The sequence below is a fragment of the Pantherophis guttatus genome, chromosome 11 (genome assembly GCF_059756535.1).
Source record: "Pantherophis guttatus breed Tessera chromosome 11, ASM5975653v1, whole genome shotgun sequence".
Taxonomy (NCBI): domain Eukaryota; kingdom Metazoa; phylum Chordata; class Lepidosauria; order Squamata; family Colubridae; genus Pantherophis; species Pantherophis guttatus.
This window is the reverse complement of record NC_142073.1, coordinates 10,785,711-10,801,958: the sequence shown is the minus strand read 5'-3', so window position 1 is coordinate 10,801,958 and position 16,248 is coordinate 10,785,711. Positions and strand designations below refer to the sequence as shown.

At 41.2% G+C, this 16,248-nt stretch overlaps 1 protein-coding gene across 4 annotated transcripts in view; it reads right to left on the bottom strand.

Annotated features, from left to right (window-relative positions):
- The window catches only part of TDRD12 (tudor domain containing 12), a 34,522-nt gene that overhangs the window by 1,370 nt on the left and 16,904 nt on the right, over positions 1–16,248 (bottom strand). For all 4 annotated transcript variants that reach the window (XM_034425755.3, XM_034425759.3, XM_034425756.3 and 1 more), the window contains exons 21-33: positions 15,828–15,945; positions 15,140–15,279; positions 14,228–14,448; positions 12,628–12,727; positions 11,647–11,834; positions 9,943–10,153; positions 9,451–9,543; positions 8,261–8,430; positions 4,513–4,691; positions 3,651–3,705; positions 2,003–2,116; positions 1,766–1,919; positions 704–770 (exon numbers count right to left, since the gene is read on the bottom strand). In XM_034425755.3, the coding sequence (XP_034281646.2) occupies positions 704–770; positions 1,766–1,919; positions 2,003–2,116; positions 3,651–3,705; positions 4,513–4,691; positions 8,261–8,430; positions 9,451–9,543; positions 9,943–10,153; positions 11,647–11,834; positions 12,628–12,727; positions 14,228–14,448; positions 15,140–15,279; positions 15,828–15,945 (1,810 nt within the window). The remainder of the gene's footprint in view (positions 1–703; positions 771–1,765; positions 1,920–2,002; positions 2,117–3,650; positions 3,706–4,512; positions 4,692–8,260; positions 8,431–9,450; positions 9,544–9,942; positions 10,154–11,646; positions 11,835–12,627; positions 12,728–14,227; positions 14,449–15,139; positions 15,280–15,827; positions 15,946–16,248) is intronic.

Genomic DNA, 16,248 nt, shown 5'->3' with positions numbered 1-16,248 from the left:
ATCACATTGTTGTTATACAAATGCATGAATGAAGACTTTTAAAGAATTACATTTATAAGCTAGCTTCCAACTTTACCATGAAATACAGTGTATTCTGCAAACAGATCCCTGCATTAGTACTATGCAGGCATGAGCTGGCCCGGGTCTCAATTGAGTTCTATGGGCAAGATACACAGCCTCATGGAAGAGACCCATCCGATCTAATTACAGGCCGTTCTCAACTTACAACCTTTTGTTTAGTGATCGTTCAAACTTACAACAGCACTGAAAAAAAATGACTTATGGCGGGTTTTCATACCCATAGTCATGTGATCAAAATTTGGGCGCTTTGGCAACTGACATGTACTTATGACAATTGCAGTATCCTGAATTATATAATCACAATTGGTAACCTGCCCAGCTGGGCTACCGACAGGCAAAGTCAATGAGGGAGTCCAGATTCCCTTAACAACCGTGTGATTCCCTCACTTAACAACTGTGGCAAAAAGGTTGCAAAATGGGCACAATTCCCTTAACAACAGTCTTGCTGAGCAACAGAAATTTTGGGCTCAATTGTGATTGTAAGTCAAGGACTACCTGTATCTCCATCTCCAATGTGGTAAAATGAATACAGATGTCTTCCCCAGAACAGTTTGCAAAAGTACAGAAGCGCTTCCCATCCTTTTAGACGTGAAGATACTGGGCATAAAACTGAACTGCTTACCTACATGGAATGGGCTTCTTTCCTCATTGTCATCCAAGTAATCAAAGTCAAAAGATACATGATGGTTCTGTTGACAAATACATATTTTATTTTTTTAAGATATACATCAACATCAATACATGAAATAGTGTGGCATCTGGGTATCGTTCATTTTAATACAAATAACAATAATATTAATAATGTTATATTAGTCAAGCTTTTGTAATCTTCGTGTTGATGCACATTTTTGTATTAAGATATAATCCTTCATTATTTAATTGTTCAGTGTTTCAGTGTGCCATTCTAGTGCCAATCATAATATTAGTTGAGCATATATAGCAGTGATGGCGAGTGCCGAAAAGGGAGCGTGCACGCGCCTGGGCCGCAACCCAGAAGCTGCCCAGGGCATATGAGCGTGCCCGAAAATGAACTTTCGGTTTCAACCAGCTACTCTTCTGGGTTTCTGGTGCGCATGCACGCATGACGATCAGCTGGCCAGCGCATACGCTCACACAGGAAAACAAAAGACCAGCTCTTCCAGTTTCTGGCACTGCCGCATGCAAAAAGGCCAGCTGATCGTCATGTGCGCATGCGCGCCAGAAACCCGGAAGAGGAACGGTCAACATGGCTCCGCGTGCCACGTTGGGCACACGTGCCATAGGTTCGCCATCATGGATATATAGTAACACCATTTTTCAGCCTCTAATTTTTCCATCTGGTTATTGCTTTTATTCTATTATATAAAAATGTGTATACTAATATTCCCCCTATTTCTTATTTCTATCTCTACTCTTTTCAGACCACCATTACTAGTCCTAGTTGCTAGTCCTAGTGTTGATACACATGTCTGTATTGGAATATAATCCTTCATTATTTACGTTGTTCAATGTTTCAATGCTCCATTCTAATGCCAATCACCATATTATTTAAACACCCATAATACCATCTTCCAACCTCTAATCTTTCCGTCTAGCTATTGCTTTTATTCTGTTATATAAAAGTGTGTTGACAAATATTTTAAACACCTCATGATATCATGCAAATGCTTTAGGAACTTTTTAAAAGTTATTATTTACAACTCACTTTCTCTTTTAGCAAGTTGCACCAAGGTTCCTTCTTCACTTTTACAAGGAGAATGGTGGGTTCATTGCCCTTAAGTACGCAAGTCGATTTCTCTCTGAGGATGCTTCTCTGCAGCTCCATATCGGCCAAATAAAATTTGCCGTTTGCCGAAGCGCTGCACAAATGTTAAAATACATGTTTGTCAGAAAGCAATAAATCCGTGCGTCAAAAAGATTTTGCGTATACAAATCAATCTACCTGAACGTGACCCTCTGTTCAAAAATCCTGCAGTCGTAATTACTAATATTTTGCAATTTTATCTTCACAACAACAGCATCTTGCTTGTCAAACCACTTTATTGCTGGATGGAGCCTGAAACGTTAAAAAAACAGTGGGTTAAAGTGGAGTCTTCAAATATGAACGCTGCTCGTATACGAAGTTAGATGCAGTTCTCATAAAGTAACTTAGCTTATGAGCTGTGTTTGTTACTCTTCCATGAAATCATCTAAATAAAGCTTGCCTATTCCGCCCCACCCCCACCCCCAAATCAGCAAAACAAAGCATCCAACTGAAAAGCTGAATATTTAATCATTGATTGAGATCTTGGCCATGACCCCAATCCAATAGTTGAACTGCTTTACTCTACCAGTTAGATATGTAGTTACATTTTGCAGAGATAGATGTTCAAACTTCACATAATAAAACTAAAAACAAATACGTCCCGAAAGAAGATATAGTGTCATCCGGTAGGGCAAAAACATTTAAGGAAAAAATAATTACATATTGAAATTGGAAGAGTAAAATATTAAAAAAAAAATTTTTTTAAAAAAACCCCATGTGTAGAAAAATAAACATTTGAATCCAAAGCCACACAGCTTTGTTAAACCGCTATACACATGTGGATATATAAAAACAGGAAACAATATGCACTATGCAAACAATATGCATAATGCATGAAAGTGGAAAAAAAAAAAAAAAAAAAAGGAAATCACTTTTGGGGAATTTGCTGTGTTTGTGTGTGTGTGTGTCAGCCAGTCTGTGCCTGCTTGCCTTTCACTCTTCCATAACTTTTTCTGGAAATAATTTTGCTGTGATGCTGACTCACCTTTTCAAAAAGCATTTTGTAGTTGTCCGAAGAGTACATGATTCACCGTATTTTTCGGACTATAAGACGCACCGGTGTATAAGACGCACCAAGATTTTGAAGAGGTAAATTAAAAAAAAAAAGTTTTTGCTCTCCCTAGCCCTGAGGAGCACTCTGCAGGCCTCCCAAACCCTCTGTGCGCCCGTTTTTGTGAAAAACAGGCCCATTTTTTTGTGAAAACAGGACATGTGGGGTGGGACTTCGGGAGGCCAATAATGGCTGTATTCGGTGTATAAGACGCACCAACATCTCCACCCTCTTTTAGGGGGGTGAAAAGTGCGTATTATACTCTGAAAAATACAGTAAATGTCAAATTTTATTTATTTATTTTTATTATTCATATTTCTATACCGCCCACTCTCTGAGGACTCTGGGCGGCTTACACCAAAGACAGTATACTAAATAGCATATTGCCCCCAACAATCTGGGTCCTCATTTTACCCACCTTGGAAGGATGGAAGGCTGAGTCAACCTTGAGCCGGTGAGATTTGATCTGCTGAACTAGCAGTCAGCTGAAGTAGCTGCAGTACTGCACTCTAACCACTGCGCCACCTCGGCTCACTCAAATCAGATACTTTCCACCCACTGCTCAATCAACCCTAACTTTGGACTTTCTCTGAGAAGTTTTAAAACTTTCGCAGTTGGAGACCTTCCAGAAGCCTTCTAAAAGCAGCTCTTTGAACCCCAGGATAGACAAGGAGAGAGCAAGAAAAACTAAGAACTAAGGCACGTATATAAGTCCCATCAAATAAAGGTTGATACCATTTAGGCGAAGTCTGCGGAACGTCTTCGTCGTTCTTACTTTGCACCGTTTCATCTACATTAAGAAATAAAACAAGTTAAATTCGCGTGGCATCTCCCTTTACCAGATTTCAATGGGTAAAACTGAACGCAATGTTCCAACTGCACTTAATTAATTAGAAAGGTTGTTTCAAGGTAAAGATGTTTCACAGAACAAAAATAGTCCTCATCTCAGTATATTTCAAACGGCAATCATCAGCACTAATATTGCTGAGGCATATTCAAGGCCTGAAAAGCCAACCACATTTCTCAGAAAACAATTTATTGGCACATTAGGCCTTGCTTGGTACTTAGAAAGTTCAAAAACATCATAATGAAGCAAAAACAAGCAAAGTTTGCATATTTATTTTATTTTATTTTAATTTATTTTTATATGCTGCCCTTCTCCGGAGACTCAGGGCAGCTTACAATGCGTTAAGCAATAGCCTTCATCCTTTTGTATATTTTATACAAGTCAGCTTATTGCCCCCACAAACCAGGTCCTCATTTTACCCACCTTAGAAAGGATGGAAGGCTAAGTCGACCTTGAGCCTGGTGAGAATTGAACTCGCAGTAATGGCAGGCAGCTGGATGTTAAATGCTGCCTTAGTAGGAGGCATTAGCCTCCTACGCCACTCAGGCTCCTATACTTTTAAGTCTTACCATTAGGGATCAGAATTTTTTCACAGAATGTAAAACCATTAGGGTTAGAAGGGACCGCAGAGGTCTTCTAGTCCAACCTCCTGCTCAAACACGACACTTTGTACCTTTCCTGTTTTTCAGGAATGAAATTCCTCCTATGGATATTTACTATATTCCACCTGTTTATTTACATCGTACTTACTGCAATGGTTTTCTAAAGGTACTTCAGAATAACCATCACGGACGATATCTTGGCTGTGTTGCGATTTCTGTACAACGGGCAGGGCCTGTTTGTCTGAGGCCTCTGAGCTAAGAGTTGCAGGAGCGGAGACATTCTGCTCAACGGGTTCAGCATTTCTTCCATCCATGGGGGGATGAAGTCTGAAATGGAGAGAGAATTTCGTGGCCGAAATGTTGAATGGGCAGTTTTCAGCCAAGAGCGTATGCACCAAGACAAATTCCTTGTGTGTCCAATCACACTTGGCCAATAAAATTCAATTCAATTCTATGCAATTCTACTAAGAGAAAACAGATTTAGCTTCAAACAATATATATTTTAATATTCTCAGATCCTTTTATTTATTTATTTTTGCTAATGCCAAAGAAGGACCTGTCTTCTATTTTGTTGCTAGCTACAGGAGAAAAACGCTGCAACCTTGACACTCTCACATGGCCTTGGATTTTGCAGATTAAATAGGTTTGTTGTTATAGAAATGGCCAGCATAAAAGTAGGAAGTTGAGGTTTTAGGTTACTACTTTATTCTAATGCACCAAAAGGAGTTTGAAGTCAGTGCTTTTCTTTTTCTTTTCTTCTCTTATTCCCCCGCCCTCCCTATTTTAATTTTTTTTGGTATTTCAATGAACTAGTAAAATATTTGAAGAGAGATGCTCTCAAGTGGTCTGACTTCAATTATTTGCTGGCAGGGAAGCAACTGTGCTATAGAAGGAACCACATCAGGGGTGAAATCCAGCAGGTTCTAACAGGTTCTGGAGAACCGGTAGCGGAAATTTTGAGCAGTTCGGAGAACCGGCAAATACCACCTCTGGCTGGCCCCAGAGTGGGGAGGGAGTGGATGTTTTGCGGTATCCTTCCCCTGCCATGCTCACCAAGCCATGCCCACAGAAACGGTAGTAAAAAAAAATTGGATTTCACCACTGAACCACATACTACCAGTCCTTTCAAAAACCTTTGCTTTGTGTAGGTTTTTCCAGAGACATCGAGGAGGCAAACCATTCGAAATGCACTGTAGTTTTCTTTAGTTATTCATAAAAACATACAAGAATAAAAGGGAAACACACAAACACTAAAATGTCTTTCTTTTCCTGGGAGATCTATTATAGTCACCCAGCAAGACTAAAAAAATTGAGAAGAATCTCCCAGGGCCTGAACCTCCCTGGCTTCAGTTTTAGGAGAAACCTTCAGGCAAAACAAGCATGAAGCCATTAGAATACAGGTAGTTCTCAACTTGTTTAGTGACCTTCGAAGTTACAACAGGACTGAAAAAAAGTGACTTATGACCGTTTTTACACTTATGGTCATTGCATCGTCCCTATGGTCAAGTGATCCAAACTCAGGTGCTTGGCAACTGGCATGTATTTATGAATTGCACTGTCCTGTGGGTCATGTGATCTCACCACTTGTAACCTTCCCAGCTGTCTTTCGACAAGCCAAGTCAATGGGGGAAGCCAGATACGTTTAATGACCGTGTGATTCACTTAACAACACAGCGATTCGCTGAATTGTGGCTAAGTTTCATAACCTGAGGCCCAACTCACTTAACCACTGCCTTGCTTAGCGCAAATACAGAAACCCTTCATTTTGCCATGGATTTAATATTATCAGTTGCTGGGCTTTTATCCAGTATTTCAGGGCAGTGCGTGCAATGTTTCTTAAGATCACACTACTGATCATATATCGAGACATTTTGCCCAGCAAAAAGGACTGAACTACATGCCCTCCTTTTCTGAAATTTGGGAAGGAAAAAGATCCTAACACATATATCATTTTTTTTAATAGAAGCATTTTTACCCTTTCTCCCAGCTGCTGGTCAGTTGTACTCTTTAACAATGCCTTTTTTATTTTTTAAAAAGAAGGCACAAACATTGAGAGACACTTTTATCTCAGGGGGCTCCAACCTTGGCAACTTTAAGCCTAGAGGACTTCAACTCCCAGAATTCCCCAGCCAGCTTTGCTCCAGGCTTAAAGTTGCCAAGGTTGGAGACCCCTGAATCTGATAGGACAAAAATGCTTTGCTAGAAAGCCATTTTCTACCCAGTTGGAACGGGAAGAGCTCTATTCTTGGTTCTTTGCCACCCTCTAGTGGGGAGGAAAGCTTTGGAAAATCTAGATAGCTTACTAAAAAGCAGAGACATCACCCTGCCAACAAAAGTGCGTATAGTCAAGGCGATGGTTTTCCCAGTTGCAATGGATGGCTATGAAAGTTGGACCATAAGAAAGGCTGAGAAGGCCAAAGAATTGAGTCCTTTGAACTAGGGTGCTGGAGAAGACTCCTGCGAGTCCCTTGGACTGCAAGGCGATCAAACCGGTCAGTCCTAGAGGAGGTCAACCCTGACTGCTGTTTAGAAGGCCAGATCCTGAAGATGAAACTCAAATACTTTGCCCACCTAATGAGAAGGAAGGACTCAGTGGAGAAGAGCCTAATGCTGGGAACGATTGAGGGCAAGAGAAGAAGGGGACCGCAGAGGACGAGGTGGCTGGATGGAGTCACTGAAGCAGTCGGCGTGAGCTTAAATGGACTCCAGAGGATGCTAGAGGACAGGAAGGCCTGGAGGAACGTTGTCCATGGGGTCGTGATGGGTCGGACATGATTTCGCAACTAAAACAAGTGGGTAGTAAGGTTTAGATTTTTGTGGAAGATGTAGACAGGACTGAAGCTTTCTGGCAGGAAAATTGAAAGGTGGAGCCTCCATCCATGAGCACTTAGGTGGTCTCATGAAAATGCACAAAAGGCATTTGCTCCCTTGACTTTGGGCCCACCACACTTTCATTCGTGTTTCAAAAATGTTGCTCTTCGCTTTATGAAGTGACATGAAAAATCTAAGAGCAACACAGGGGAGAAGAGATTTTAATGAAATGATTCCCTACTACAAAGCAAAGACTTTAATGAAACGATTCCCTATTAATATGAGTAAATAATTAAAGTCTTTGAAACAGAAGAACAAACAAAGGATGCTTTCAAGTCTAAAGCTATCATTTCTAAAGTTCTAAAGCTATCGGGGTTCTTGTCCTATTAATGTCTTAATACAAAAAAATGTCTTTTGATGTTTTCTTCATGTAAGGACTGTGCTTGTTATTATGCCAGGCCAAGGAGTGTGCCACCAATGGTGGCTGGCTGGTAGGAAACCCATGGCTGTATTTGCAGAGCTGGGGGAGTGCCACATCCTTACCCCTTTGTGTCTGGAGTAACCTAATGTCAACCATGCATTCAAGGGACTACTTATTTCCTGAAACAAAGACAGATCAACATACATCAGAGCTATAAATATCCAACTTAACCTCATGAATTTTATCCTTCTTCCTGCCTCCTACAACCATTAGAATATTATAGGGCAGTGATGGATAATCTTTTCCGGACCGAGTGGCCAAAGCGCGCGCCCGAACCCCCAAAATGTAATGCGTGTGTGCCCCACACACATGCGGGCCTTGCCCCCCGCGAATGCATAGCAGAGACCTGTAGACCAGCTGGCTGGCGGGAGGCATGCACGCATGTGTGGTGGAGCTGAGCTGAGGCGATGACTCACGTGCCCAGAGAGAGGGCACTGTGTGCCACTTCTGGCACGCGTGCCATAGGTTCGCCATCACGGTTATAGGGTATGAAACTATATACCAATATAGTTCTTTAACCAGAATGTTCTCAACGTCATTCTGAATAGCCATCCCCCAGTTTCAGTGCACGCAGCCAGTAAATTATCCATAAAATATATCTTACAATGCAAGCTTCTCTTTTTTCTCATGGGGTATTTCAGCCTCGTTAAATAATTTCTCAAGTTCCTGTATATGCTCAGGATTGTCTACTCCCAATCCAGTAGATAGGATTTCAGAGCGAACATTATATTCGTTGATTGAAGTTTTCAGGTCTTGAAGTTTAGTGACTCGAATCTAGAATTTAAAATGACAAGACAAGTGACTTTTTTCCCCCCAGACTTAATTCTTTGTGGCTCCAAATGATTGCTTGATTCTTCCTCCTACTTATGACCACAATCTCATCCTTTTATTATTTTATCCATTCTCTTAGAAGATGGTCATCGACCGAGACTGCATTTTAAATTTTGGACATTTCTAGACCCAGCCAGATCTTATTGTCCTTCTCTTGGTTCTAAGATTTCAGTTTCAAGTAGATGTAAAAAAACAAAACAAAACCCCGACACAAAAAGAAAGCAAAATTTTGTTGAAAATTAGAACTACAAGGTACTGATCACATCTATTACCCAGAAGAAACTACCTGTTCACTCTAATTTCAAACCTGGGAAAACTTTCAAAACAGGTAGCTGACTTACAACCATTCATTAAGCGAATGTTTGAAGTTACAGCAGCACTGATAAAAGTGACTTACAACCAGTCCTTGCACTTATAATTACTGCAGCATCCCCCCCCCCAATGGTCATGGGATCGAAATTTGGGTGTGCTTGGAAACCAGCCCATATTTACAACATTCCAGAGTCGCATGACCTTCCCAGCTGTCTTCCGACAAGCAAAGTCGATGGGAGAAGCTGAATTTGCTTAACAACCACGTGATTCACTCAACAACTGCAGTGGTTCACTTCCACGTGGCGCGCCACCAAAAAAAGGTTGTAAAATCAGGCGTGGCTTGCTTTGCTTAGCAATGCAAGTTCTGGCCCCAACTGTGGTCATAAGTCGAGGACTACATCTATTGCAGGCAGTCCTCGACTTACAACAGTTCATTTAGCGACCGTACAAAGTTACAACGGCACTGGAAAAAAGTGACAACGGCAATTAACAAACGTGGCAAGAAAAGTCGTAAAATGGGGGCAAAATTCAGGTTAATGAATGTTTCACTTAACAACGTAAATTTGGGGGCTCAATTGTGGTCATAACTCGAAGAGTACCTGCATTTTCAAAGAAAGGAAATAAGGAACAGTTGAATTGTGCATTACGTACCACCGGATCTACCCAAATTGTATTTCCCAGGACAAGTGCTATTTTTGCTTCGTGTGGTTTCCCTCTGATTTTGTCATTAATGTATCTAGATACCTAACAAAAAACAAAGACAATCTTCAGAAAAGAGACAATGTTCCTTTTCAATGACTATAGCATTCTTTTTAATAGAAGCTTACTGAAGTAGTGGGGTGTAGCCATAGGGCAAGCAATTATACGAACAGGTGCCTATTAAATATATTAATTAACTCCTAAGGATTCAGTGTATCCCAGTCATTGTTTGGCACAATGAATGAATTAAAATTAAAACCGGGGGGGGGACCCCAAATGGGTTGTTTCTTGTTTAAAATCAGGCATTAGGCACTATTTAGCGTGATAGTTCATCAAAACAGTTGAAAAAAATTATATTTGGGATTATTAAGAAGAAGAAAAAATACTCGCTGTTTGCAAAGACCAAAAACTAAACCAAATCAACTCCAAATTTTGGGAACTTACTTTTGGATGCCATTCTGCTTCATTATCAATGGGTTTAACCCTACAAATTATGAATTCCACAGCCTGAGGAGGCAACGTTTGAAACTGTTCCGGTAAACTAAGCAAGTGATGATTTTGGACATAGCCAGTTCTGCCTTCGTCTATGTACTTGATGTGGACGTTGTAAAACGCACCGGAATCTTCTTTTGGTTCCACGTCTAGCACTTGGACCCTTTAAGAGAACGCAGGGAAAGGACACCAGGAAATTCCAGCTATTAACAATATACAAATTGGCCTTTTTATCTACGTGTACAACCTACCAGAGTGTGTAAATCAGTGCAACAAATGAACTGTGCATTCAGTTCATATTCCCTATGCTTAACAACCTGCGATCATCTTTGGTCCCTTAAGATTCTGCTGCTCAAACAATCCTGTTTGGGGAGATAACTTTCTTCTTCTTGTGCCATATCCGTCATCGGACGTTGGAGATCATGCTGGCGATCCTATTTTTATCAACAGCCGCACGAAAAAGTGCTGTTGAGTTTTGTCCAAAACAGTCCCTTAGATTTTGAAGCCATGATGATGTTTTTCTTCTGCCTGGACCTCGTTTGCCTTCAATCTTTCCTTGGAGGATTAAGTGAAGGATGCCGTATTTTTCTGGGTGTCGCATCACGTGTCCAAAATATTCTAACTTTCGCTTCTTTATGGTTTTGATGATTTCCCTTGGCTTTCCCAGGCAGGTTAGGGCGAAAATTTCCTATAGCCCACAAAGAGGTTGGCTATCCCTGCATAGGGCCTACATATGGTCCCTTCCAGAGGTAGGATTCACTTACCTTCCCTACCGGTTTGTAAATGTGAGTGAGTGTGTGCGCTCGCTAGGCTCACATGCGCCACCCTCAGTGCACGCTCAGCCTTCCGCACATACTCTGTGCTTGCGCCTTCCATGCATGCGCCGGGCCTCAAAAACGTGGCAAAACAGGACATCATTACGTCCAGGTGGGTACTGCAATCGCCACAACCGGTTCGCCAGAACCGGACAGAACCGGCTGAATCCCATCTCTGGTCCCTTCGTTACCCTAGTAGTAATAAAATTAGGCAAAAGAGAGACCCCACGACAGACCAGAGAAACAGCATTGTTTGCTTCTGTTTCTAACTTAGACCATCACTCTACCAGTCATTACACAGAGAATCCTCTGATTGTGTCCATTCATTTAGTGACCGTTGTGGAAATTGTAGAAATGCTAAAAAAAAAAAAAAAAATGGAGGTACACTTGGTCGTTGAAGTTCCAGCCATTGCACCACCGCTAGGATTGGAATCTGGGTGCTCTGCTCGCAATTGTGACATTGCAGGGAGCTGCGGTCACATGATCACATTTGTAACTTTCCCTGCCATCTTCCCACAAGCAAAGTCTATGGGGAAGCTGGAAGGGAAATGTGCAAATTGCTCCGGTAAGTTGCTCCCGCTTTCTCTTTGCAGCCTCTACCCATCCTCCTGCAACTACATCAGTTCTGCTCTGGCCTCCCGCAGCCTGTGGCACCCCACCTTCACTGTGGAGTACTTATCTGGGAATCCTGCACCCCTTAACACTCATCACATTCTGAAGTTATGATTGCAGCTGGAACTGCTGTTGCCACGTGGTGTGGTCCTTTGGCACTGTGCTTTATGACTTCATTGCTTAGTGACGGCTAAATTAATTTATTTCTACAATGCCCCAAGTATCCTACCTGTGGAAAGAATTCTCTTCCCGCAGTCCATACACTGCCAGCTTCTCCACCTTGTCAACTGGGGTACAATTATTAGATTCCTGATAATAATCCTTTAGCTCTGTTTCAAGAGCTGCATAGGGATTACCCCATTTCCCGACCACACGGCCTAAGTAGTTTGTGGCATCCACAATAAAAAGAGGCAGTATCTGAAAATAGAAAACATAAGTAAAAATTTCCTGGAAGTCAACAGAGGAAGATTTCTATCAACAATTATATTTACCATAAATGTCTATTAAAATGCATCTGTTTTAACTGTTTTCATTCCATTCTCTTTTTTGTACAAGGCTTTTTTTGGGGGGGGCGGGAGGGCGGGAGCTAGCACCCAAAGAATAGGAAACTGAAGCAATTCTGCAAGATCCTGGACATAAATTGTTTCAACTCCTACCCTCAAAACGACACTATAGAGCACTGCACACCAGAACAACTAGATACAAGAACAGTTTTTTCCCGAACGCCATCACTCTGCTAAACAAATAATTCCCTCAACACTGTCAAACTAGTTACTAAATCTGCATTACTATTAATCTTCTCATCGTTCCTATCACCCATCTCCTCCCACTTATGACTGTAACCTTGTTGTTGGTATCCTTAAGATTTATATTGACTGTTTCCCTATGACTATCATTAAGTGTTGTACCTTATGATTCTTGACGATGTATCTTGTCTTTTTATGTATACCGAGAAAGTATGCACCAAGACAAATTCCTTGTGTGTCCAATCACACCTGGCCAATAAAGAATTCTATTCTATTCATCTTCTAAAATAATGTAAGGCATGGTGCAGGTGGGGGTGACATCCAGGTGTAGAGCGAGGCAGTGTGGGATCAAGACAACCCAGGAGGAAAAGTGTTTTCTGTGAGAAAGTTTGGAACAAGCTTCCTGTTCTGATCCACAAGGTTATTTTAAATATTTAGAAACAGAAGGTGTTTTACAGACTCACTGTTATAATTCCACCTGTTTGCAGAGCTTCGTCAGTTACTTTTGAGGGCACATCAGTTTGAAGGTTAATGCGATGGCGATCGGGACAGCGTTTTTTATTTCTGCACGATCATAAGGAGACAGAATTAAAATAATGAAAGAATATTAGGGTAGCAATTTCCGAAATATTGCACCGTTTTGGAACCACAGAATAAAGAAAGCAGTTACGGAAAAGGAATCTACCCAATTTCTGCTTGCATGGAGAACACAGGGGCAGAAACGTCCACAAAACAATCACTTGCAAACGTGTCACTGGAGCACCACCGATTGCTATGGTGAATAAATCAAAGGTTCTGTGAATCCCAAATGAGAGCCACAGAGGGTGTCCCTGTGAACAATTCATTAAAGGAATCAAGCAAAAAGACTCCTTCGCAGTGATTCAACACATGTTTTGCACAGAGCCTTGGCCAATGCGAAAGATCAGTAGTTGCTGCGACAAATCTATGATTTGATGCTGCTCTTCTCCATTCCTTAACAAGTTGTTTTGATAAAAAGCCAAATTTTATACTTCCTTTGTTACTTGAATGGATCAGGTGTTTCACCTTATCAAAGGATAATATAATGTGGACAGCAGCCAGAACAATTCTTCCAAACTGCTGCCATCAGATTACTGGCTGTGTGTCTTGCTAAGTTTTTTTTTTTTTTTTAAATTTGATTTATATGCCGCTCTTCTCTGGAGACTCAGGGCAGCTTACAATGTGCTCAGCAATAGCCTTCATCCTTTTGTACATTTATACAAAGTCAACTTATTGCCCCCACAACTGGATCCTCAATTTACCTGCCTTAGAAAGGATGGAAGGCTAAGTCAACCTTGAGCCTTGGCGAGACTCGAACCGTGCAGTAATTGCAGGCAGCTGGTCTTAATAACCAGCTTAATAACAGGGTGCCTTAAACCACTGTACTACCAAGTTATCCTGTTATAGCAGGAGGACAATGTAAACGACTGCTGAGACTAATGGCCTTGGCCTAAAGGTGCTTTTTCGAAAGGCAACTGGACTTTGTTTTTCCTTGAAGACGTTTCGCTTCTCACGCAGGAAGCTTCTTCAGCTGAACTGAAGAAAGAAGCTTCTTGGGTGAGAAGCTAAACGTCTTCAAGGAGAAACAAAGTCCAGTTGTCAGGCCTGGAAGTCATCTTTTTTGTTGGATCTTCCACATTTACTGCTGTGGGAAACTGGGAGGGGGGATCGTATGGAGTTAGGATGATATATAGTCAAAATAACATTCCTTTCTCAGAAAGTCAAGGACATCTTGCCCTGCACCTGGACGGATGGAACTGGGAGGCATCTCCAGTTGGGATGTTGCTTCGATTGGACCATGTGATGGACATGTGGGGGTTGGGCAGGGACTTGGAACTTTTCTTTGGGTGGAGAAAACCTGGAAACTTTTAGATTTGGGTTTTCCCAGATGTGCCAATATGACATCTGTAATAAAGTGGAACTTTGAGGAAACTCAAGCCTCCGAGTTACTTGGAACCCTGACACCAGTTGCCTTTCAAAAAAGGACCTTTGGGACAAGCCTGACCGAGAATCTCCATAGACATAATGGCCTTGGCATTTCCTTACTTGCATGTTCCATAGGCCTTAATGGAAGAACACAACGGCTGCCTGCTTCTCTTTTCCTCTTTGGCTTCCAACACTCCCCTGGTAAAGTTGTACAAGTCAGGGGGGATGAAAGCTTCTGCCCGTTTCAAATAATGCAGCACTCCAACTGCATGGCAGGCGTTTTTCTCTGTCAACAGCAAGATGGATTTGGCTTTGCTCTGTTCTTTTCCCAGCGATGGACTCTTTGCACGGAAGGAAGAAAAATGTTGGAAGAACAGAAGAAGAGAGCATTACATTCATTCATTCATTCATTCATTCATTCATTTATTTAATTAATTTATTTAATTTATATACCGCCCTATTCCCGAGGGACTCAGGGCAGTGAACAGCGCAAGATAAAAATACATGTAATACAAATATTAAAAAACCAATTAAAATATACTAAACACTCTGGTCCTAGATAATTCAAGACATCCCAGTTTAAAACATTAAAATCAAAAGCAATATAAAGGGAAAAGTTAGGCCAGGCCGGCCTGCAGGATCCTCTGTATCTCTGGGGGGAGCTCATTCCAGATGATGGGTGCCCTCACAGAAAAGGCTCTCCCCCTGGGGGCTGCCAGTCGACACTGTTTGGCTGACGGCACCCTGAGAAGCCCCTCTCTATGGGAGCGTACTGGGCGGTGAGAGGCTATTGGTGGCAGAAGGCGGTCTCGTAAGTACCAACATTGCGGGTTGGACAGAAAATTCCAGGCATAAGTTAAAAATCTTTTTTAAAAAAATTAATAAGTAGAATTATTGGTAGAACAGAGGCTCAATGGCTACTGAAGTGTGTATTAGAGAGAAAAGAGGGAAAGACCCAGTGAGAACTTTTCTACTTGAAATGGCAGAACTGTATTTCATGCTGACAAACAATTCTTAGGATTTTACTCAGACCTTTTCTACTGAATTCTGGAAGTTGGCAGACAAGCCATGTAGGCGGGCACCAAAGATTCTTGGAGTTGGTGGAAAGCTGAAATGAATGACACGGGTTGCGTCTGTAAATTTTACAGCTGCCGTGCAGTCGTCTGTTAAAACTGGAAGCAAAAAACAGGAGATCCATCATGCAAAAGTCTCTTTTTTACATGCTGTCAAAAACTCGAAAGGAAATCTTTATTTCTAGATATGTCTAGGTCACTTTATAATTAGCACAAACCCTACAGGATTCTGTAAGTTTAGTTCTAACATAAGCATTCATCTCATCTCCTGATTCTTAAATTATAGGAGTGTTCCCGTATATCGCTTTCAGACTACTAATTAGTTACTTGGGAGGAAGCTACAAATAAGGCAAACCACGTCCTTTATAGGCAGGAAATAACCACCAGGAACAGGTAGACAAGATGGGTTAATTAATAGAAGCATCAAGAATAAATACTGTTCTTACTAATTCATTTCTTGTTTTTCATTATATGATTAACTCTTACCCTAAGGTTTAACGAGACAATCATTATAGTTGATCACAATCGAATTGACACTGATCTTAATCTAAAGGGCTTTATAAATTAGTCAATTAAACCATAAGTAGGGAGCTAAAAAGTCAACTGTTGTTTTTTTTTTTGAGAAAGAGCCTAGGGAAGATACTTACCTAATACAACATGGGTGCCAGGACTGATGGTTTTGTTCCACTGCTCTACAATATAATCAGATTGAAATCCAATTCCCGGGTTCATTTTCAAGCAAAAGAGTGAAATGCTTTCTACTGCCTGATCGTAAAAATGAAGATGCAATCATGTCAAATAATATTCAATATTAAAGAGAATTTCTGTTAAAAGCTCAGCTGACAGAAAATAACTGAGTCATATAATGAGATTCATTTATTTGGGTCAGGGGAGGATGTCGGAGCCCATCCGTTATTGCTTAGTTATCTGTTACAACTCACTGAACAAACCATGCCTAACATCCTTTCTTAGTTTTGTTTAAATGCAGGGTCTAAAACGGGGGCATCCAACAAGTGGTGGGTTTCAAATTTCAATTTTTTTTTTACTACCGGTTCTGTGGACATGGCA